This window comes from Python bivittatus, unplaced genomic scaffold (assembly GCF_059951505.1).
Source record: "Python bivittatus isolate LINGU-HERP-01145 unplaced genomic scaffold, Pbiv_v1 ctg000480_np1212, whole genome shotgun sequence".
NCBI lineage: Eukaryota > Metazoa > Chordata > Lepidosauria > Squamata > Pythonidae > Python > Python bivittatus.
In genome coordinates, this window is record NW_028277075.1 from 32144199 (window position 1) to 32168949 (window position 24751).

The 24751-nt window shown below is 42.1% G+C and overlaps 2 protein-coding genes across 3 annotated transcripts in view; one reads left to right on the plus strand and one right to left on the minus strand.

The window, feature by feature from the left end:
• On the minus strand, positions 1-23913 carry SLC39A13 (solute carrier family 39 member 13). 2 transcript variants are annotated; one of them, XM_088145642.1, is made up of 10 exons: positions 23810-23913; positions 15941-16243; positions 14933-15046; positions 11819-11940; positions 10668-10820; positions 6675-6764; positions 4721-4771; positions 4053-4185; positions 3820-3919; positions 1-2156 (listed from the first exon to the last, which is right to left on the minus strand). In XM_088145642.1, the coding sequence occupies exons 2-10, from the start codon at positions 16209-16211 to the stop codon at positions 2081-2083; spliced, it is 1110 nt and encodes a 369-aa protein (XP_088001768.1). In that variant the 5' UTR covers positions 16212-16243; positions 23810-23913; the 3' UTR covers positions 1-2080. The 2 variants fall into 2 exon arrangements, with proteins under 2 accessions (XP_088001768.1, XP_088001769.1); XM_088145643.1 differs by lacking the exon at positions 23810-23913 and adding an exon at positions 17080-21610.
• Positions 16245-24751, plus strand: part of SPI1 (Spi-1 proto-oncogene) — a 103077-nt gene continuing 94570 nt past the window's right edge. The window contains exon 1 of the mRNA XM_088145646.1: positions 16245-16307. The gene's annotated coding sequence lies outside the window, so the exon portion shown is untranslated. The remainder of the gene's footprint in view (positions 16308-24751) is intronic.

Genomic DNA, 24751 nt, shown 5'->3' on the forward strand with positions numbered 1-24751 from the left:
TCAGTTTTTAAAAATTTAATCTCTATTGCCTCCATACGAAACAGATGGAAGTGTATGCACAAAAGCCAGTGCAAAATAATGCTACTTTTCCCAAAATGACAAGTATTGTGGAAGTATTAAGCATCAGCCTGTCATATTTGTTTGTGATATTGTGAGGCTAGTTCCAAATGCAGCAGAGGCCTCTTCCCTTGGATTCTGAATGGCCACTTCAGGCAATGCTCCCCAGTTTCTGCAAATTCACTCCAGGCAGCCTGGGCTGCAAGCCAACAATAACAGCTCAGAGATTAATGAGTCAATGTCACCCACTTTGCATTCCTAAACAGTGAGCAGAAAATTCCTGCTGTAGCTTGCAGCCTACACCAGACTTAACCCTGATTCAAATAGCATGATCTTCTATGTACTCTCATATCCCGGGAATGCACTAGAGCTTCTTAACAGTGCCACCCAGTACTTAAAGGGGCAACCAGTGTTCTTGGAAAATATTAGCTATGGTGTATAAAAAGGATTAAACACATAGGATGAGTAGGAAAAAGTGTCTTTTGGAACTCTGTACTGGAAACAGCTGGAAGCAACTGCTGGAGGAAGCCAACTTTCCAGACAGACAGATGAATAAAAAGCAAGGATGTTTAATTATGAGTCAAAGAAACAGATTAGCTGCCTCTATTCCTGCTTTATGGAAGAGCTGATCAAAATACATGAACATCTTTCAGCTAAAGTCACAACAGAAAAAAAAAAATCAGAGTTTTTATCCCTGCAGACTTAAGGTTGCTGCATCTACTGCATTTTTCTTTATGCTGCCTATGTGTATCTCTACTGAGTTTTTTCTTATCCATTATGAGAGAATGTATATTTGTCTTATCCTTTAAATAGTTACCAAATGAACCAAAAGGGAAGTAAGTTGCAGAACAAGTTTAATCCTGTTGCTTTCCAGCTACTTTATGGCCAGAATGAATTAAAAAACTCTTCATTTTAAGCAGTGTTAATGCTACAGTTGGAAGGATATTGTAGGCCTTCTTAGGTCATATCTCCCAACTGTGGGTCCCCAGGGGTCTTTGGAGCTGAGCTCCATCATCCCCAATTACTGCTGATATTCTAGTTTTGAGAAGAAGTTATAGCTAGAGACAGAGTTATTAAATAATCCATTTAGGCATTTCCAATGTGAATCCTGACTTCAAAATACAAATGTATTGAAGAAGCCTAAGAAAGGATCATCTAAATCCGATCAGATTTTCAGTTACTCAACTTTGGAAGTAAAAAAGCATCAGGCTGTAGAAGACCACATCCTAGAACCAGGATAGGAAACCTGGGTGCCCTTTCAGATGTTTTGGATTGCCAAACCCAAGGCCCTTGCTATTGGCCATGCTGGCTGGGATCCACAGAAGCTGGAATCCCACGTACACAGAGGGCTCCAGATTGCCTATCTCAGAAAAAGTGCAAAGCTGCTTTATGGGAAGGGGCGATAGCAACGTGGCAGGAAACATGCTTCAGGCCCGCCTGTGTCCATTTTAAAGAGGATTTCAGGAAGGAAAGAATTGGAAAAGCTCTCTAGCCAACACCCTGAAAAGTCACGGCCAGTCCAGATATACTGAGCTAGATGGGCAAATATAGCTTCCAACGTACGTCAAATAACAACCAAGTATTTTGCTGCTGGTGATGTCCTTGAGCCCAGGAGAGAAGAGAATTCTTTTGCTGGCATGCCAGAGCTACAATCTTGCCTTTATTTCACTCTGGAGTTTTATCCAAGCAATCCCAGCATACAGACTGGTCCAACTGGAAGCAACATCAGTTCCACCCAAATAGGGGCCTCCCTTCGCTGCTGCTTTTTTTGCTTAAATTATTTTTTTTTTAAAAGACACATAGACACTCCTAAAAAAACCATATTTTCTCAACATTTTGGATGTCCAGCGTTGCACCATTGAAAAAAAAGAAAAAGAAAAAGGACGCTTCCTTTATTCACCACCCCGAGCAGCTGTCAGATCTGCAGGCACACGAGGAAGAAAAACCCACCGGTGTCCCTGACTCCTTGTAACGCTTTAGAGGGAGGCAGCTTTGCGAAACAGCAGAAGGAAGCTGCAGCCCCTCATTCTGTAGTGAGGGAGAAAAGCACCATGACAACGATGCCGGTGCACAGAAAGAACACTTGTTGCACGGAGTTCCTAGGCAAAGGAAGAAGAAGAAGAGAAGGCCAGGCATGAAATCTGCTCTAGGGTCACCCCCTTATTTTGATCTTTCCTGGGCCTTCAAGGCAGTTACTATAGAATCATTATATGGAATAATACAAACAAAAACATTTTTTTTAAAAAAAATTATATTGCGGTAGTTGATGCTTGCATTTATACAACATGCTTAACTGGGTTAGGTAAAGACCAAAGAGATGCCTTGAAATGGCATGCCAAGCTTGGGGGGGGGGGGTTGGATGGGGGGGGTCAGGGCTTATTCTGTTGTGTTAAACCCAGCTTTCTACTAAGGTTTTATGGTTCAAGGGGAAGCCAGAAAATAAATTAACTCAGCAACCAGTTTGAATGTGCTGCATGAATGCAGTCACAATGTTGGACTTGGACTGGTTCAAGTCTCCATTTGAGCATGGAAGTCCCTGGGTGACTGTAGTCTAGTCACCCAGGGACTTTAAGATGTGTGGACTTCAATTCCCAGAATTCTGGGAGCTGAAATCCAAACCCTTTAAAGTTGCTGAGGTTGAGAAACATTGGTCTAATCTCCCTCTCTCTCTCTCTCTGAACCAGTCTACATACAAGGTTGTTGTGGACACATACAGGGGAGAGCTTCCAAAGTAAAGGTGGGTTACAAATCAATTGCAAGCATCAAGTAAAGTATTATCATTGGCACAGGCACTATGAAAGAAACCTACATCATAGCACCACAGCTTGTATTCCTCTTATACTTTTTAAAATACAAGCTTTGATTTGTGTTCTGATACCATGAAACCAATCCTTTGGACTTCCTGAAAGAGATGTTTTTCCATAAGGAAGTGGTCAAGGCAGATTTTTTACTGTTTTTGATCAGTCATTTTTTCAGAAAAGACCCTACTGCAAAATCCCATTTTCAATATCTGAGAAGCTCATAAGAGAAGTGGTAATGGGGAAGATGCTACAGACTCAGACTGTTTGCAGAGTGAAATGCTGGGCCCCAGCACCATGCATCTGGCTAAACTACTAATAGGTAACCACTGAAACTTATCTGGGCTGGCTACAGGCAGTCCCTGGGTTAAGAACATCTGACTTACGGACAACTCATACTTACGAACAGGCTGCCTGTTACTAAAAATGGTGGACGGAGTTCTCCTTCCTCAAGCTGATGAACCACTGAAGTTGCACAATGTTTTCATGAACCACTGAAGCTGCACGTTTTAATTATGCAGCTTGTTTCCAGCGGTTTCCAGCGGTCCATGAAAGCATCATGCAGATTCAGCGGTTCATTGGCTCAAGGAAGGGGAATGCCGTCCACCATTTTTAGTAACAGGCAGTCCGTTCGTAAGTATGAGTTCTGACTTACATACAAATTCAAGTTAAAGACAAGCTTAGGAATGGAACTCGTTCTTAACCCGGGGACTGCCTGTATTTCAATTACACTGGTACTCATGACTGCCTTTGGCATCAAATTCTGTTTCCAAATTCTCCTCAGGAACAGCTCCATGTGTGTAGCAATCCTCATCAGTGAAGACAAAGGAATTTAATAGACTCTTCCTCATCAAAACTTATGTCATAAAAGCTTTACTAGTCTTTGGGGTTTCACCTGACTCTCTTTTGTTACGGCTGTTTAAGCTTTTCTTCACAAAACAAAAATCATTAGAGCAACTCTTACCAAGGATTCTTCTCTTCTAAGAGATCAGGCACCACATTTACCAATGCAATGTATAAGAATCCTCCAGAGGTAAAAGGGAGAATCCAAGCGATGGTTTCCCCTGCACAGATAATAAACAGCGCATTAGTAACCAAGTGGTGCCCATATTCTATATTCTATATGAACACATTTAGATCCAAAGGGAAGGGAGGCCAGGCTTCTGAACCATCTGCCACGTGGTCGTAGAGCCTTACCTGTCCCTTTTGGTGACTGAGTACAGATGGCAAAGCAAGCTCCCAGAATGCCCCCAAGGGCTGTGGAGAGCTGTAGCTTGGCTGCACTCCAGCGATCAAATCCAGCACGGAGGAGAATGACAAAATCACCCACCTACAGATAGGAAAAACAGAAAATAGTTTGGGAGTAATGTACCCAATCTGAAAACGGCGTGGTGGCTGTGGCATAGTACTTATGGTAGGCTATTCCACGGTGGGCGGGTGACACAGATGTTCTCTTTGCTTAAAACCTGGCTCCTGATGGAAGCTCAGGGGCTAATCAACTGTGGCTCAGTAGTTTTTTTGTTATTTTTATTAAATAAGTAGGAAAGCAACAGAAAGAGAAAAAAAGGGAAAGAATATATACCTATAGCTCAAAACATGTACATAACATAGGAACTCTTAACTCATCTATGCTGTTATTTATCTTTTTTTGCTGCTGTTGCTGCTGCTGTTCCTATTATTATTACTGTGGCATAAGCTTTGCACTAAGGGCAAACATTTAAGTAGAACAGAAAAGAAGGTTTGTCTGCTTTTGGCTTAGGTCAGTATGCAAAGCTCTCTGTGTTACTGATGCCACGTACACGTACACAGGATTTCTGCTCAACACCTGCTCAGCTTCCCAGCACACATACTCCAGACCCACTCACCTCATGGGGTATTTCATGTAGAAGAATTGCCAGAGTTGTAAGAAGTCCAACCTAAAGTCAAGGAGAGAAACTAGCTAAGAGGAATCTCTATAGCTCAATAGAGCAGCAATAGTAGCAATACATGGTCCTTCCTGAGACTTCAGTAAGTAAAGAAACAGCTATTTTATCTCAGACAGTGATCTATATAGCTTTAGCTTTTAAAATACCTATAGGAAACATCCAAATGGAATTTTGAGGCTTTGGTGTAAGTGTTATGGAAAAAAACTGAAATTGTTTCCTAAATATTATACAGACCTTCTGCTAGAGCATGGCTAGGCAATCTGTGGCCCACAGGCCACATTACAATAAAATCAATAAAAAATAAAGATAAAAGATTGCAAGTATGATGAAGTGAGGGATCTCACTCTCCTTTGGCAAAGTCCTGGGTGAAAAGCCAGGTCTTCATGGCTCTTCTAAACAACAGTAGAGTCGGGGCCATCTGGACCTTGGGGGGCCAAAGGACTGATGCTGCTATAGAGAAGGAGCACTTCCAGGGTCCTGAGAGATTACACTGTTTAATCGAGGGAACCCAGAGTGCGCCAACCCTGCAGGATCAAATTGGCCGGGCAGATATTATGGGAGACAGGCAGTCCCTCAAGTGACCAGGCCCTGTGCCATGTAGGGCTTTACAGGTAGCAACCAGCACCTTTAATTGTACCCAGAAGCAAACCAGCAACCAGTGCAGCTCATGAAGCAGAGGTGCTACGTGGGGATACTGAGGCATGCCCATTACTGCTTGCGCTGCCACATTCTGGACCAGTTGAAGCTTGGTGGAAGAGGTGGACCATTTTCGCAAACCTGGAAGAATGGGGGGTCAAGCACACTTTTTGGGGAACATAGTTCATAGTCTGGGAGCCACGCAGGAAAAGATCAGATAGACCAACTTCGCAGAAGGAGATACAGTCAGACTCTCAGGCTCTAGGTTGCTTAGGACTTTAAGAGCAATACCTAGCAAGCAAGTGACAAACAGCGTTGGTCTTTTAAGACAGATATCATATGATTCCTGTATTTTGCAGCCAGAAGCAGTCTAGCTGCCACATTTTGCATTCACTACAGTTCTTGGACACTTTTTAAGAGCAGACAAGTCAGCGCTCTTTGCTGCACCCACTGCCATGGAGTAGCATTACCGATTGGCCTTAAAAAGGTCTTCCACTGCACGTTCAATCCAGTTTGTCCTGAGAGTTCTTGCATTTGAATCCTCCTTCATTGTGCTTCATTGGGAAGAGGGCAGTTCACCTGGGCCATCTCCCCATTTCACAGATCTGCCAAGGCTTTAACTATATTGCCAAAATGAAAGCAAGAAATGTCCGAAGCATATTCAGGAAACCTTCTGGATCTACTAGGTGCTGGACTGGACTATTTTAACCAAGCCTAAACTCTACAGTGGTTTATACCAGCCATTAGTTTAAACTGACCAGACAGTAATCTGTCCATGAGAATGGAGTTAAAACAGCTCCTCCATTTTCAGATCACAGGCACCCATCAAATACCACACCCACAATATGTCCTACACAGGTGGGGCCAGAACAAATTGGGCTAGAGCCGTGGTCATGGTGGACAGGCAATCCCAACCCACTCCTGAGTGTACAACCTCAGTGTGGACACTGAATTCTTTCAAAACAAGAACTGTAGGATAGTCCACTACCAGATATCATCCTGGTTAGCTTAGAAAGAGAGACTATCCTGCAACAGGGTGAACAGTACACCACAGGATCCCTGTGCTGCCTAAGCCATAACCCAAAGGTAGCAGTGATAATTTAAAATTGGCAGACTCTTGGATGGGTATGGAATTCTTAGCACCTTTGTGTTAAGAGTAATGGAAGAAGTCCTATGCTTGAGAATAGAGCACAATTGTCTTTTAACATCATTATCTTGTTGTTAAAGGAGGTCCAGTCTCCTAAAGAAGGGAACTTACCTTTCTGCTAACTAGAAAGCTGGCGGCCACTGCCAAGCCATGTGTGAAATTATCGATTGTATTGGCCAAAAGATTGAGATATCCACTCATCTGCCAAGGACAAAGCGGGAGGAAGAAGAAGAACCAAAAGAAAGGAATTCAGAAGCTTCAGGATTAAAACATAACAAAAGATTAACCAACATAGATGGTCATCTTCACAAACAAAGCAAAAAATATGCATTTTATTCCCAGTTTTAGTTTACATGTAATTTAGCCTTTGTATGAAAGTTGCTTTGCATAATATTGTTTATCACAGATGAACATAGCTTAATGACATTCCCATGTATGTATGTACAGTTGCACGGAAAGGCACCTCTAGTTAAACTGTGTGTTTCAATGAATCCCTATGTTAACAGAGGCTGACACAACCGCTTCATGGTACTAAGCTAAAAACAATATATATTCTACAAATATGAATACATACTTAGTATTTATGAGCTGTTGTTTACAGATTCAAAATTAGACAACAATGAACATGGCAAGTGCAGACACTTGGATAACCTTACAGCTGATTCAGTGCTACTTTTTCTAATTGTAAAGTTGTTAATAAAGCCAAAAAAGGTGATCAATGTGTTCAGCCTGCAAGGAAATGAAATCAATACCACAGATAAACAAATACTTTGATCCTTCTAACCTCTCAAGTTGTGATTGTTGTCATCTCTACTACCGGCAACCACGGGGTTTCTCTAAGCAGCTGTCTGAACATTTGAAAATGAAGATAATTTACTCTTACAAAGCAGGAAAAGGCTATACAAACCTTTAACCAATTCCAGCTAGCAAGTTCAACTGGGAGCAACACTGTAAAGAAATGGATATTCTGAAAAACAGAATCCATGTATCAGTGCAAACAACCTGCTTAAAAGTTCAGCTAACACTGGAGTAGTTGTCAGAGGTTCACAGTACAGCATTGCTTATGCAACAGTGATCTGCATGGAAGGAAAGGAAAGAAGGAAATCCTTGTCCTTTCCTTGTCAGAAGGAAAACTTTCTTTCAACTTTGTCATTAGTCACACAGAAGAAAACCTTCATCCAGAAACATCTGGAACATTTGTACTGATGAAATAAAAAGTGAACTGTTCAACCACAACCACATAAGATACGCTCAGAGAAGCATCTGAAGAAAAGAACTCCTTGCCAACAATTATGCTGTAAGCTTACGTGGCAGAGGATGGCACAGGAAATATTGCCCAGATGGAATGATTCCAACTAAATATCAACGTGTCCTAAAACTAACATCTCACTGTCAGTGAAGAAACTAAAGCTAAAAAGAAGTTGGATATTTCAGATGATCTGAAATATATGTCCAAATCAACCATGAGTTATTTACAGGAAAGAAAGAAAAAGATTTTGGAATGGCCTTCACTGTACCCAGACTTGAATATCATGGAAAATCTGTGGGGAGATTGTGACATATGGGTTTGAGTGGCCTGGCCTGGCTGTTGTTCTGCTGGCATGAGCCAGCCATTGGAGTGAATAAAAGGGGAAAAAGAAGCTCAGTTTTTGTCCTGAAGGGCAGCTGTGCTATCATAACAGCTGATGAGCAGACCAGGGCTGTTGTGGTGAGATGTTGAGACAGCAGTCTCATTGCTCCAGCCTGGCATATAGGTGTTGGGGACTAGAGCCCGGGGGGGGGGGGGGACACCCACGTCCTCAGTTGCCGAGGGACATGCTGCTGGTCTGACTAAAAATTGGAGACAGAGAGAGAGAGAGAAGGAGAGGAGAAAAGGAGAGGAGAGAGAAAGTCTGTGCACGGAGTGAACTGAGTGGCTGGAGAAAAAAGTTGGAGAGAGAAGTTAAATGTGTGGAGCAGTTGTCAATTCCTGATCAGGAAGGGAGAAGAAAAGTCCAGGGGTGGATTTCCTGGAAGAAGGGAAGTGAAGACCCAGAAGATGAGAGCTCCACCCAAGACCCAAGAACAGGAAGGAGGGACCCGACCAGCTACAGGTGGTGGCTTCACCCAAGACTCAAAGGGAAGGAGGGGATCAGCTGTCGTGGAGAAGCCCTGGTCTCTGGGGAAGGACTGGGCACAAGATGCTGAGAGAGGTTCTTCCCCCAACGGAGAAGCAGTAGGAGAAAGACAAGCCATGTTGAGTACACAACAGTAAATTCCAGCCCATTCCTTTCTTTTCACTCTCTCTCTTGTCAAGCCCCAAAATAGGAGAAGGAGTCAGAGAGAAAGTGGGAGGAAGCAGGAGAGATAGATGGGGATAGTCTCCGGGAGGGAGACTTAGGAGGAAACCTGACACTGGGTCAACACCAGGACTGTGTTTTAAATATTTGTTGTAAATAGCCTCACTGTAAATAGTTTTTTAAAAAGCAAAAAAGCCTCCACTGTCTTGTTTTCTGTATCAATTGCCACCCTTGTAAAAGCATAATACACCTCCAGTTCAAAAAGAACCCCAATACTGTAACAGAGACCGCAAACATGAAATGCATGCAACAAAACCTATGATATGAACATTTCTGAGCTAGGAAAGATCTGCAAGGGTGAGTAGGGAAAAATTCCAAAAGAATAGAAACACTCTTACTTGGCTACAGGAAACCTTTGGAAAATGTTATTTTATTTATTTATTATTTATTTATTTATTTATCGTAGTTATATAGCCCAAAGAGGTATTACTGTCAGGTGTTACAGTACAAAGTACTGACTAAAAGTGCCCAACTTCTGCTCCTGCCATATTCACTGCTGTCTGATTCTGAATTGGGAACAACTGCACATGAAGAGGAATTACGCTTTCAAATTTTCAGGAAGTTGTTGTGTTTACATTTCTACCACATAGAGGTTGTGTCAGCTTCTGTTCATTTAGGGATCCACTGAATCATAGTTTGATTGGGATGCCTAAACCTTTGCATGCAACTGTATACCCATATGGATACTTTTATTATATAACCCTTATGCTGGTCTATAACCATAATAAAGATTTGATTTGATATATAATCCTTATTTTTTCTAAATGTAAATTTACATAATATAAATGTATACATTTTAATAAAGAAATGAACAAAGGTCTGCACCTGAATGTGTGAATAAGGAGGCACACTACTTTGGAAACAGCAACACAGAATTAAACGATGGCCCTTACGAACACATAAATACAACGTTCAGTGGATTCAGTGTTGCTCTGTTTTGATGGGCATGGCTCTGATAATGTGCTCTGCCAGTTCTCAAACAGGAACACAGCATCCAGGCTTATCCCTTAGCATGTGTGACCTAGCTTCTTTCTCCTCAACTAGAAAATGTATTTTTAAGAATACCAAATCCCTGCACTGCAGAAAGTAACATTACTGTAGTGATTTCAGAATAAGAACATTGTTAGAAGCCAGGCACTGGCTGTTTATTAGGGCTGTGCAACAATCTGAATTCAAGAGGAAAAAAAGAATTCGATACATGTGTGGATCTTGGCACCTCTTTAAATCAAGTGTGTCTTTTGCTTCTTTAAGGAGATACCAGTAGGTATGATGTGTGTGCCCGTGTGTTGCGAATCATCTTTTCCCCTTTGAATCCAGATCCCTACCTAGTCCTATTATCTATATAAATTTAGCATGATCAAGAATCAAGGTTAAGGAGGGCGTACTTGGGGACCAAGCACGTGGGGCATGAAAAGGGAGTTGGAACCTTAGTTCAGTGGCAGTTCAGTTCAGTCTGCATATACAAAAGAGTATCTCAAATGCAATCCTTGGCATCTCCTATACAAGGAGGTAGCAGGAACAGAGAAGACCTCTACATCTGACAATGGAATATACAGGGCTGGGTGTCTTAATAGTCAATATAAAACAGCTCTATGTTTTATAGTACAAAGCATAACAAATGGAAAGTTTGCTCTTCTTTGGAATCTGGTCTCACTGGCTTATTTTCAGTAGGCCATGAACTACTTTTGAAGTATTTTTCCTCAAGTGGCCCATTACATCTCTCAATGGGCCATGGATCCCTAAAGCCCATCAACAGATGTTTTACCTTGATTTTCTGAGCTGATGGTGAAAGTAAATGAGAAGACCCATTACAATGAGCAGCGCCCAACTTCTTTCTTTGGACTGGAGTGTCTGCATCTTGCGTAGAGAAGCTGCTCCCATTCAGGATCCTTTCAGTAACTGGTTTGCAGTCACTGACCTAAATCATGGAGAAACGACTGATCTTTATCCATGCCCATCAAACAGTGGCTAAGAGATTTCTCTTATTCCCTTTATAACATCCCATTCCAAATGCAGCAAACAAGGTACTATCATCTTCAATATTTACTTCGGTGAGAAGTTTAGGTAAAGTCACACAAATTAAATGTACATTTATATATTTCACACATTGCTGTGGAAGCAAAATTGATATCATTTGCTTCAGTCTCTCTAACTCCACCCCAAAACACATACTTAAAAAAAAACCTAAAAAATTACTGCTTTGAAATTTGTAAGACATGTATACACTAGGGCAGTGTTTCTCGACCTTGGCAGCTTGAAGATGTGTGGACTTCAACTCCCAGAATTCCCTAGCCAGCTTGCTGGCTGGGGAATTCTGGGAGTTGAAGTCCACACATTTTCAAGCTGCCAAGGTTGAGAAACACTGCAGTAGGGTAATGTAGAATTTGGATTCATTTCCAAAAAGACGCTTCAGAGTGCACAGGGGCATAAATCTAGCATCTGCCTGCAACTCTTTAAAAGCAACTGTGTCTTTCTATGGGGCTGTCCTCCAAAGCTGCTACATGATCCCAGGCAACAATGTGGGTGCGTTGAAGACAGGTGCTATATCTGCACCTTCTGCACTGTAAAGCCTGTTTCTGGTATCAAATCTGAAGCACCACATAGCTGTAAGATACACAAATACAACTTTCAGAAGCTATATATTGGCACACTTTATGCTCAGTGCAGAAGCAGAAGGTAGGAATGGGAAAGAGAAATTCAACATGGCATGTAAGGCTTTTCACTATTAGCAGAAGATTCCTGTGGGGCACAATACAATGATGCCTTTCTTCTCCCCCATAATTCTTCTCCCTGAATGTCTAAACTATTAAGGAAGCTTCTAAGAGACAGATGGGATAAAGTGTCATGCGGAGCAAAGAGCAGCACATCATGCCATATCTAAAGGGAATTCAAGTGCTCCTTCCACAGTCCACTCACCAAGTTGGTGCTTCCTTGCTTTTCACTATCTGGGAACATCTTCTGCAGACTCAGGAAGGTCAGTAAGCCAATGATCACCCAGAGCCCCAGAAGCTTCTGCTGTTGGAAGCTCTGCCCTTCTCCTTGTAAGGGTGGGGAGAAGAAGTAGAGCAATCAGTTCCTACTGTACGCCTAAAAATCATGGGTCCACAGGATGATTCTTCCCAGCTCTAAGCATCCCCAAGCAAAGTGATCCTGTAGAGGGCATGTTTCCTTACTTTACTGTCACAAAAAATAAGCTGGATACCAGAGGAGGAACAAAATCCAGGGTTCCGACACCCCAGGTAACTAATAATGAAACCTAAAATACTTGCTATTATTCCTGCAACATAAAATACTCTCTTCTCACTATGTTACCGCCTAGAAGATTCATCAGAGAGTGCCTTGGTTTAGGTCAAGAAAAAATAAAATACTTGGCACTCAAGATTTGGGTAAGAAATGTATCTATTGTAACGTACAAATGAATTACTGCTGAATTTACAATCATTTGTGGCTGCAAGAATTGTCACGAACATAAGGCTACATGGATTTGCACCATCAGTGGGTAACCAACTGTCATTAACCATAAGCAGCATGGCCCTGAAGCTGGGAGGAAACCTGCTTCCCCCCTTCCCCATCTGTACGATCAGCTGACCAACAGAAAATGGATTCTGCTATAATTAATGGCAGGAACTAGGCCACCTGGTCCTGGCTGGTCAGTGATCACATGATCAGCTAGCTGGCAATAATCAGATTACTAATTTTCATTAATGCAAATTCTTCCCCTTTGGTCATTAAGCAAAACATCATGTGACTTACAACTTTACTTCTATCTTCTCTATTAACTCTGCTTGTCACAAGCCAATTGCAAAGCACACAAATGGTGGCCATGTGATCGCAGGACACTGCAAGTTGTAAATGTGAGGATTGGTCGCAAAGCTAATTTTTTACAACCTCATAACTTCGACTGGTCACTAAATGAGGCAGTCAGTAAGTGAGGACAACCAGTATGACCTTTCAGGACTGAAAAGTCTGTCCACCCACAACAGTCTGACTGGCAATTCTGATTGTAAGAAGAGGACATACAGTGGTGCCTCTACTTACGAACGCCCCTACTTACGAAATTTTCGAGATACGATCAGCTCCGGCCCCAAAAATTTACCTCTACTTACAAACTCGCCTCGACTTACGAGCCATTTTCCGCCTGTTCCACGTGGTCCGCGGCCATTTTTCCGCCCGTGCCATGTGGTCCGCGGCCATTTTTCCGCCCGTTCCACATGGTCCGCGGCCATTTTTCCGCCCGTTCCACATGGTCCGCGGCCATTTTTCCGCCCGTTCCACGTGGTCCGCCGGAACGGATCAATGGTAATTACACTGAACTTTATGGGAAAATTTACTTCGACTTGCGACCAACTCGACTTGCGATCAGAGTCACGGAACAGATTAAGTTCGTAAGTAGAGGTACCACTGTACTCTGGAAATCTTACAGCACAGTAAAAAATAATCTGTATTAAGAAATCCTGATTACATACTCACAGTTGTAAAATGTATCAATGGGCTAGGAATATTATACATATTTCAGAATCAAAAAGAGAAGATCACTAATTTTGGCTTCTCAGATGTTGGTATAATCCCATCATCCGCTGCTAGTTTGACTAATGATAAAGGTAGCCTATCAACTTCTGAGAACCAAAACTGGAAATCACTGCTTTAGAGTTTTGGAGTATATAACCTTTCAAAGGTAACTTTTTTCATCAAAATGCCCAAGAATCAAGTACCCATAGATGCACATTATTTGAAAGTACCACAGCCTATAATAATGATTGCAAGAAGGGCCTAATTGTGTGTAACATATATACTGATAATGGAGCATCCAGCTTAGAGTTTGCAGTCTTGGAAAAAGCCTGGCTTTCACTTTTCTAAAGAAGTTTTGATTGCAGTAAATCACTTGAAACAGGAGATTAATTGGTTAAAAAAAGTTAAGGACCTGTGGCTTTGCATAACTATGTTTCTTTCTGGCTACTAATCCATCGACCACTACCATGTATGTATGTATGTATGTATGTATGTATGTATGTATGTATTGGATTTCTCCCCTGCCCATCTCCCACACAACAGGGGACTTTGGGAGGCTTACAAAGACATTAAAACTATAAATATATATAAAATACATACTATATATAAAATTAAAACAATACTTAAAAAGGAAAAATCCAAGAAGATGGAAAATCGGGTCAGGGATAGCCGGCCACTATGACATATTTAACCCTTTCTCTTCCTAGATCCCTCATCTATGTGACTGAGCCAATCCAGTTTTTGCTACGGAATATTGATTTTTTGAAAGCCTGAATCCTGAAAGCAGGTGTGTTTTATGCTTTAATCTGTGAACAAGACTAGGATTTCTTGAGTAAAGAATCGTGTACAACCCTGGCTATGACCATACATGTTCAAAGCTGCAAATTCAGCAGCCAAGTCTTCTTAAATCGCATGCGCAGCAGGAAACCTGCACCTTGAAATAGCTAATGCCATACCTGGCAAGTTCTTAAATGGTGCCTTTGATTAAATGGACTACAATCAGCTTCATGCTCTCAGCTCAGATTGACTATAGGCAAGCAAGCATGACAGGCAGACATGTGTGAGATGATGAAGCCCAGAGGCCAGATAAGAAGACAAATGGAAACACATTCCAGAAGAGTCACCAGGGGTAACACTGTCGGGAAAGATAAACCCTGCAAACTCAAAGCAGAAAGCAACACAAGGACAGGTGCCTCTCTTAATGGTGCTCTGCTGTGCTACAAGGTCAGAAGACCCCACTTCTATTAATCAATTGGTTAATTAAAGGGCTTCACTCCCTCCCCATCCAAGAGTGTTGAAGCACATGGAGGTTCAGGAGCTGCGTTCAATTTGTCCATTTTTTCCTTTATTGTACCTATAGGCATAAACTGGCTGTGCTTGATCTTTTTGCCATACCAGGCCTTTCCACAATTGTAACCCCAGAATGAATCCATTCCAGAATCCACAATGTAGCTTTACAGATGTGTTGAAACAGATGGATGTGACCTGTCTCATCCCCTTGACACAGGCTTGGGGTGTTACCTGCAGTAGCACTACAAGTGTAGGCCCAGGCTTCAGGAAGCAGGTGGAGAAACACATTTCCCAGAAGCCCACCAATAGCAAAGCTCAACAGCTGTTTCATTCGATGGGATCCCTCTGAAAAAGAAATAGCAGCCAGTCACTGCAGGGCTTGGTCTTATTCTGCTACTCATGACAAACCTGAGAGGATGTTTGCATACAAAAAGGTAGCTGCTATATGATTAGCTTGGATCCACTGCTTCCAACAAAACACTGTAATACTTTAAACTTCTAAATTGGGCCTGCCAGCTGGAAGTCCTTAGCAACTGTGCTTTTGGGAGCAGCAAAAGCTGCACAATGGGAGGCTCCAACTGCCATCTGTGCTAGAGCCAAGAGGAAAAAGCAAGATAGTAGACGTCTGGCCCCTTGGCAAATGAACAGGATGTGGATATTCCAAAGATCCAATCACCTGCTATAGAAGTTAGTATCTTGATTGATTTAACATACAGACTTAGTTAGATGTACAGACTTACAAACTGTGTGGGCATTGTCTGGCAAAATCTCAAAAGCCACTGAGAAGGCACTGAGGTGGCTTTCTTTTGGTCAGAGAGTAGGGCTTCAATCTTCTGCCTAATATTTTGCTCATTCCTATAACTAATGGAAATCAGATAATACAAATTGCTAAAGTACATGCAAAATCACTTCCTCATCTTCCTTTAAGCAAACCAGAGAATTCCACTTCTTGGGTTGTGAAATTTTGGTTAATGTGATAAAGTACAATGGGTGAAGATCCCATGTGACTTGTAGACTATTCACTGAACAAAACATGAGGCCTCACCTTTATCTCTGAAGTTACCTTGCTAAAAGATAGAACAGATTATTACCACATTTCAGGAAACAGCATTTCTTGGCCACAAATAGCACTCAGGAACTGCATTAAAAATACATACTACTCTGGCATTCACTGACCAGGGAACAGTTGGAAATGATAGCCAGAACTAACAGGAATGTTCTGCTGAAGAATTGACCTACCTTCCGATTTCAGTGCTGCCCCCGTCTCAAGAGGAACGAACAGGAGGGGAAGAACCCCACTCAATCCCACCATAAGAGAACCAATCAGAGAACAGATCCAGGCATCTAGGCGTTCCTCACTGAATACAGCTCCCCAGGACCCAGCATCTTTTTCACATAGGGAGCTCGTCCCTCGGGTTGCCTGGCTCAATGGAAGATCATGGGCCTGACAGACAATGTTAAGCAACAGGAAAGACAGAATTCCATGGAGAAGCGACCTTTTCCCCGTCATGACTGTGTGGTATCAGCCTGGCTGGATAACCCCTGAAAGCAAGAGGAGAAAGATTACCCATGCTATACCCATATCTATGTTTCTCTTCTACTATCAGTAAGTTGAAAATCACTTCTCTCAAAGCATTTATTTCTCCTTGCTCCCATTTGGTTTATTATTCATTTTTTTATTTAAAGGAAACTAAAGTTAACTTACAGTTTTGTTTACTTTAAATAGGGAAATCTCACTCAGTGCAGCTCCTGAATGACTATTCTCATGTATGTAACAAGCAAGCAAATAAAAATATTTATGAGCTAATTCCTCATGCCCTTGCCTACAAGGCTAATTGAGGAGACACTGAGGGGCTTTTAAAGATCCAAAATAATTACGATCTCATTTCCATAATTAACAATTATGCTAATGGGTTTCAAAATGTAAAATGTGATTTACAAAATATTTAGATCAGGACTGCAATGAAGAGAGACTAAAAGATTAAGATTGAATTATTTTATTTCATAAGTAGATTTGAAAATAAATGAGGTGGGGCTGATCTACATTTATTTGCTTTTCAAAACTGGTCATGCAATTGTTCACTATGTAACTGGGACGGCATCTAATTTATGGCAATTTCCTTAGTCAACAACTGCCCTCTTTTTTAATACATGCAGCAGAGTAACATACACTATATCCAACCTGCCACAGAATTGTAATAGGGATGGTGGTGGGACACATTCATCCCCAAGTATTATATGTGCTTGTCATCTGTCAGGAAAAACTTCTAAAGAAAGAACATTGGGTAAAGAGGATATATACCATTGGCTCAGCTGAGAAACCAATTGCCCCTTAGCTCCTCCCCTTCCTGAACTGATTCCATCCCCCAGAGACATACTTAGGTGGTGCACCCATCCTTGTGCTCCTTGAACTCTCAGTGGCTGTCAATACTGTTGACCACAGTATCCTTCCGAGCTGGCTCCATGGGTTGGGGACTGGGGGCACCATTTTACAGTGGTTCTCTTCCTTCCTCTGGGGCCAGTTCCAGTCAGTGTTGATTAGGGGGGAGAGATCACTAGTCTCCTCCTTTGAGGGGTTTGGCAGAGTTCTACTCTCTCTCCGCTCTTTCAATATACATGAAATTGCTGGGTGAGGTAATCCACCAGTTTGGGGTTCAGTATCATCAGTATGCTAATGATGTACAATTATATCTTTTAACCCCAGGCCAGCCAAATGAGGCTGTCAAGGTCCTGTTCCGGACCTGTGTCTGGGTGTTGTGCAGGTTTGGATGGGGAGGAACCATCTCCAACTCAATCCTACCAAGACCAAGCAGCTGTGGGTGCTTGGGCCACCCAAGTCTGGGAATATTCCATCTTTCAACCTTGGACAGGGTAGCATTTCTCCCTTCAAGGTTGGTGTGCAATCTAGGGGTCTTCCTGGACTCACAGCTCCTGCTTGAAGAGCAGGTGGTAGCTGTACCAGGAAGACCTTTGCACAACTCTGGTGTGCCATTTGAACTCTTTCCTAGATCAAGGGGCCCTTCAAACAGTCACTCATGCCCTTGTAGCATGACTATTGCAACACGGTCTACATGGGGCTGCCCTCGAAGATCACCAAGAAGCTTCAGCTGGTCCAGAATGCAGTGGTGCGAACAGTAATGGGTTTGTCTTGCTATGTCCATGTAATGCCTCTGCTTCACAAACCGCACTGATTGCCAGTTTGCTCCCAGGTGTGATTCAAGATGCCGGTTGTTACCTATAAAACTCTATATGGCATAGGACCTGGTTACTTGAGGGACTGCCTGTCTCCCATAACATCTGCCCAGCCGATTCACTCCTGCAGGGTTGGCACACTCCAGGTTCCTTCAATTAAACAATGTAATCTATTGGGACCCCAGAAGTGCACCTTCTCTATAGTAGTGCCTGTTCTCTGGAAGAAGATTCCCCCCAAGATCCAGATTCTGTTTTGTTTAGAAGGGCTGTGAAGGCCTGGCTCTTCACCCAGGACTTTGGCAAGGAAGAGTGAGACCCCTCGTTTCATTCCATATTGTCTGTTGCACTTGCCATCTTTTATCTTTATCTTTTGTGTTTTATTTATTTTATTGTAATCCCTTTGATTGTTGTGAGTTCCCTAGTCACTGACAGGCAGCATGCAAGCTTAATAAGTTGTTGTTATTATTATTATGGTTGTTGTTGTTGGTTGCCAGATGTTTAGATTGGATTTGGCATTTTATCCACCTATCAAGTTCTTCCGAAGGACGGAATAGGCAGATGTTGTTGTTTGATGGTGTTAAAGGCATCGTCGCAGGATGTAAGCTGTTCCAAGTAAAGCTGCCTTTTGCAATCGACTGAGGGTGATTTTGTCAATGCCGATGGTCTTCAAGTGGTGCTCCAGATGTTTTGGGATTGCACCCAAGGCACCTATAACTATTGGTACTATGTTTGCTTTCTTTTGCCATAGTCATCCTATTTCTATTTGCAGGGCTTCGTATTTTGTGATTTTTCTCCAGTTCTTTCTCTTCTATTCTGCTATCTCCAGGTATTGCAATGTCCATTATTCTTAATTATTATTATTATTATTTCTTCAGTGGTTGCATTTATAGAAACTGACAACAGTATGGATCTCTACAGATTTGATGACACTCAGGGCAACCAAATAATCTGATAGGTATATTATAATGGCCTCACAAGGCCCAATGGTCCCTTTAAAAAATGGAATTAAGCCATGTTCAATTGGTCCTGTCTAGAAAGAAAAACAGAAATTCAATCCTTCCTCCCAAATATTCATTCTCCTCCTCTCTCCCTCTCTCTCTCTCTCTCTCTCTCATGCACACGCACACTTTACAATACAAGGAAGTTCTATTTTTAGGTGTCATGTCCATAACAAACTTATCCAGGAAGATGACCATTTGCAAAGGGATGCTAAAATAGAACTTCTATTTACAAGGACAATAACCTCTTACACCAGATGCTAAGATTAAACAAGGCACATCTTAATCAAGTCTGTGGTCTACTTAAAGGCATCTCAAAAACATTAAATGAACATTTTGCTAAAACCACCAAAAGAATTCTAATAGCCTTGATACCTTTGGGAACATGGGAAATAATAGTACCCTGATGTATTACATCTGGGGGTTCGATTTTTATTATTATTGTTCCTGTTCTTAATGTATACATTCCCTCGTGAGTTACCATGTGGGGAGGCAGAGCTGAGGCAAGTAGTGAATCTAGCCAGAGCCAGAAGCGGGTGAAGGTATCAGTTCTCTTTCTGAAACCTCCTTTTTTCTTGTTGACCTTCCTCTTTTTCTCTGTCCCAAGTAGCAGGCTGCAGAGAAGAGACAGATATCTCTTCCCAGCAGCATGAACTAATCTTGGGTTTTTGAAATTACTGTAAATCAAAGTCAGTGTGTGGTTCTAATGACTTGGGTTGGTCCTGCCCTAATTTTTTCTTTCTTGAAATTTGCTGCGTGAACATTACCAAGATAAGTTATTTCTGAATCAACCACAAGTTATACAGCATCTTCTATAAATTGTGTTACCATCAAGCTGTAGCTAATAGTGTCTAGGATCATGAAGCAGGAGCAGTACGTGTTTCTATGTGGAGCAGTACAACAAATACTTGTCATCTACCAGTGGAGGTGGTGGCAGAATGGGACAACATCTCAAGTTACAGTTGGGAAGACAATTAAGCCCTTAATGAAAGTCCCACCATTACCTTCTCTTAACGTGATTCCTACCATTATTTTGTTTGTATGTAAGTATGTGTGTGGTATTAGAGCTTAGAACCCTAGATACATATATGCAGTTTGTGGCCATTACACATGCATATTCCTAAAGATGAGACATCAAGGGAAACATTTTTAGAGCTCCTTACAACTCAAATACTTTCCAAAGGAGGAAAATTCACATATTCCTCTACAAATCATCAAGTGTCAGATGAGCAAGTTCTGCCTGTCAATCAGCTTAAAGAAATCCCCTGTATCTAACTCAGTCTGTGATTGCCCAGGGAAAAAGCTTGAATGCAAAAAACATATGGCCTCATGACCTAAGGACGGATTTGAGGTCATGATCCAGAGGCTGACTCAGAGCACATTCCACACTGGAGTTCCAAGGAAAGATTTGTCTCAGAGCAATGCTGAGATGGCTGGCTGGCGAGCAGCTGTCTTCCTGAAGGCATCTTATCCGTAATTAAGCAATGAACTGAAGGGTGTGAATAATTTCTCCAAGTCAATGAGAACAAGATGTCACCAGGGAACAACACTGGGCAAGAAAACAATAACATGACTTTGATCAGTGTACCTGTGTATCTATTTGAATGATTTAAAGCAGCCATTTTCAACCTAGTGTCCTATTTTCAACCTATTTTGAATACACATGTTTAGCACTGTGTTCCATGCAACCTGTTTCCCTCTGGCCAAGCAGGACATTTTCATAGGAGGCTGTTATTTGCAATAAGCTTGCTTTGTTCATCTAATTCAGAGGTGGGAGGGTTCCAAATGTCATCATTTTCCAAACCTTCCCATCTTTTTCTGGCACTTCCTACTTTTCTTTTTCTTATCACAGAAACTCAATTAAGGAAGAAAAGACAGAATAGCTGCACAGCGTCTTCTAATTTGCTTGGAACAGCAGCTTTCTGTCCTCAGCTAAGCCTCCACCAATTTCCTGCATTATCAACTCACTGGCTATTACTGCTGGAAATGTAAATGTGTACCTCATCCAGTAAAGAGGAGGAGGAAAAGAAGAAGTAGCCCAGAATATTAATCACATGGGACATTCTTGGAGCTGCTAGGTAGTACAGTCAGAATTTCTTCTCCTCTTGTTTCCTCCCCTACCACATACACAGCTGTGAGCAGGATGTCCATACTACTCTTAACATTTTTTCCAGATGATCTCCTATCCATCAAGCCACTCTTAAAAAAGAAAGAAATTATAGGCATACTTCTCTGGAAGCCCATGGCTTGTCTGTAATTATGCAAGTGCTTGCAGACAAAATGTCATCTTATTTTCTACAGCGGAAATAGAAATAGCAATGAGCAAATTCATTCCCAGAGCTTTTTTATAGTTCAGCAGTAAGCGCCTGCAATTCTACTGAAAATCCTGACCTTCTGCCAACAGCTATAGCTACAAGGTTTCCAATCACTGTAGCTGCACCACTGAGAGATTCCAAACATCCCCCAGGATTTTCCATTCTCAGCATCCTTCCTAATGATTATACCATTCCCACGCAGCCCTTCTTCTAATCCTACAGGTGCACAGACCTCCTTCCTTTCTTAAATAAAAATGAAATGTATTACGACTTTAGATTACTTTTGATCAAGCCCTTCTACTAAATACATAGAGATCTGGTATTACCTGACACTCTTTCCTTAAAGATAATATCAGATGACAATATTACTGCATCTTAAAGTAGCACATTTGCTATATACAATTGGCAGAAATTCCATAACCATGCAATTCAAATTCTTATCAAGAAAAGGAAAGCTTTCTTATTTTGTAGTACTGTATTTATTCTGTGACATTTACTGTTTTTCTTTTTTCTAGTTCTCTAGTCATAGACAAGTTCTTCAGGAAATCAACCACTGGAAATCTTACTGGATCCTACATCAAGGCAGATATTTTTCAGGTTAAACAATGTGACTTCAGCCACAAGGCCAAGAAACAAATGAAAACTTTACAGAAACTGAATTCTCCATCCCATAAATTCTGTGTTTTGCTACACTTCTACAGAATCATGCAAACAGAATTGCAGTTGCACTATTATCAATGTAATTTGCTAATCAGATGGCAGTACAACCATGAACTCAAATTAGCCAACAATAATCCACTTGCAGTAGAGAGATCATTTCCCTAAACTGTCTAGAATATCTAAACAAGAAGGATATCAATTCTCTTTTTCTGAATTGCCTGTTATAACATTTTTGCAGCCAATGCAGTCAATGGCCATTGATAGTCCTTTGTGTAACTTATGTATTAGACAACCCCCCTTTAAAACCATCTAAAGTACTGGTCCTCGCCATATCCTTTGATCAGGAATTTTCTAAGTTACCAACAGATTGTGTGAACAAGGATTTTTCTTTTTGCTACTTAGAATATATTGGAATACATTTTTAGTCTTAAGCAAAGTGGAAAAAGCATTACATCAATTTTTTTCCACATCTCCTTGATGCCAGGCTGCAGTCTTGGGAAAAAAAAAAAAAGGAAAACATCAAAATGCTGTCCTTAATATTATGTTCTCCTTTTCTAGGTAACAGGATAAATGCTAAGTAAACTTGCTTCTGCGTGAAAGAAGACGAAGTTATGTCTTATCATTTCAATCTTTACATTTTCTTGGTTGGCCATGCTGGAATCATACAACAACTCCCCTCCCTCCACCCCTGTGAATTGGTTCCTGTGCTTACCTAGTGTCATTCAGATATAGTGAACTTAAAACTCTTATAAATAACATCCACCTTTAGCCATACTATATGGAAGTTATGGATTTTGTATAATTCAGCAAGTCTGGAAATCACCAGGATGGGGAAAATTGTTATATGCAATTAAACTGCACTTGTTTCCATGTCACTGACATTTGACATCACTATTTTATCTCCCCTGCTCCATTCCTATGTATATTTTGCACATAAGAAAGTACTTTGTGCACCTGATGAAGTAAATTTAAGTCCACAAAAGGTTATGATACCACAAATCTGTTGCCTATTTCATTCCCTTATATCTGATAAGGCCTATAATTCTAGATGATCAGAACCCATTAAGCTTCACAATATGAAATCTGCTTAATTGTTTTCCCAGTACAGCTGTTTCCATGTGCCATGCCATTAATTTACTTCTGAATTTATAAACTGTTGGCTAGATTTTAATAGTAGCAGCTGGCATATTTAAACTACAGCTGATGTGAAATAAGGCAACAAAGATTAAATTACAATCGGATAGTAACTAAGATTGTGCACGGCCGATGTGAGAGTCAACATCGTGGTGATAATTTCCATTTAAAACAGTTGCAGGTTTGTCTGTATAATTTATATTTCTGTTCTGAATACTACTATTTACTGCCTGTTTTAAATAGGAAGATAAATAATAATGGCTGCAAAGTTTGCATTTTAGCACACTATCCTGATAATCTATGATTGTGACTAGTCAAAACTTTGACAAGTTGTGTCTCTGGGCTATTTTCTATAAAATCATGAGGTAGGAATGTTTGAAGACAAATGTCCCAGCCCCTTTTCCCACTGGGTTAGCGAGAATACTAAGTCAACTCTGCACGCTCCGAGGCTCATCATCACAAAAGCCCAGCCCTTAAAAGCAATCGATCAGGCTGTAATTAACGACAGGGATAACGAAGTTACGTGCAACAAGAGCAACGGATTAAACGCGGAGGAACCCAATAGCTGCCTTAGCCCCAGGCACCAAGCAGTCATCTGGGCTCCTCTTTTCCACTCTTGCCCGCGCAGAGGGCATCTCTCGCAGCATCGTCGCCGACTCCAAGCCGGCACGCGTGCCGCCTTCAGAGAGCCCCTGGCCCGACCCGGCCCAATCCCTCAGCCCCCAGGATGGAAAGGGAAGAGGTTTTCTCCCTTAGGGATGGCTCCGACCTGTGCTCTCCCACCCCCCGAGCGGGGTTGAACGCATTACCGTGTGACACCCGGGAGCTCCAGATTGCCCCTGCCATCCAGCGCGTCTCCGCTCCGGACTCTCCCGCCCCTCCAGCCCCAGCTCCGCCTCCCAAACTTAGCCACGTCGGTCTCATCCCCTTCGCATCCATCCTCCCCACTTTGGCGGAGGCTTTAGCAGATGCACCACTTCCGACGTAGTTACTGAAGGGGGACTCTTAATCAAGCGCACTTCGTACCTGAGCGAGACTACAGGAGCGGGAAAAGCGGAGGCGCCTTTCCGATCGGAGTTGGGAGCGCGGGTCTTCCAAAGCTACTTGCGTTTGTCTGTGAACCTGATCGGGCTCCTGGTCCCTGTTTCTGCAGTATGGGCTTCAGGAGACTTCAGCTTTTGGGCCCCATCCTCTCCCCCCCCCCCCCGCGGCCCTGTGCTCCCCATCTCCAGCGGGGCAGCCAGTCTGCAGCTACGGCGGGGTTGCGCTCAACTCAAACGGGCGACGGGTTGGCGGCTGGAGCTCCGGCGGGGTACCGCTTGCCCCCTTCCGCTGGGCGTCCTGGACAAGGAAGACAGCGTTGGTGTGTTGTTGGACAGGGGATCCAGTAGGGCTTATCCTCACGGCGGAGCCACTTACGAAGTTAAGGAAAGGTCTCACTATTAAAGCAAGGGAGGAGCGGGGAAGTCTTGGCCACCCATCCGCGAGGATGATATAATTTTTTCAGATTTATGGATACCAGATCAGTTGGATTATTTGAAACAGACTGAAAGCATATATGCATTACTGTTTATTGCTGGCTAAAGTCCTTACTGAGACCTGTGCAGAGTGCATCCAGCTGTTAAATGATAATTGGCTTGCTCTGCATCTAGCATTTATTGAGTGATAATTTATGGAAATTTGGATGGGTACCCTGGTACCTGGTGCCTTCAGATGATTGGATTTCAGTTCCCATAGTCCCCAAGAATGCT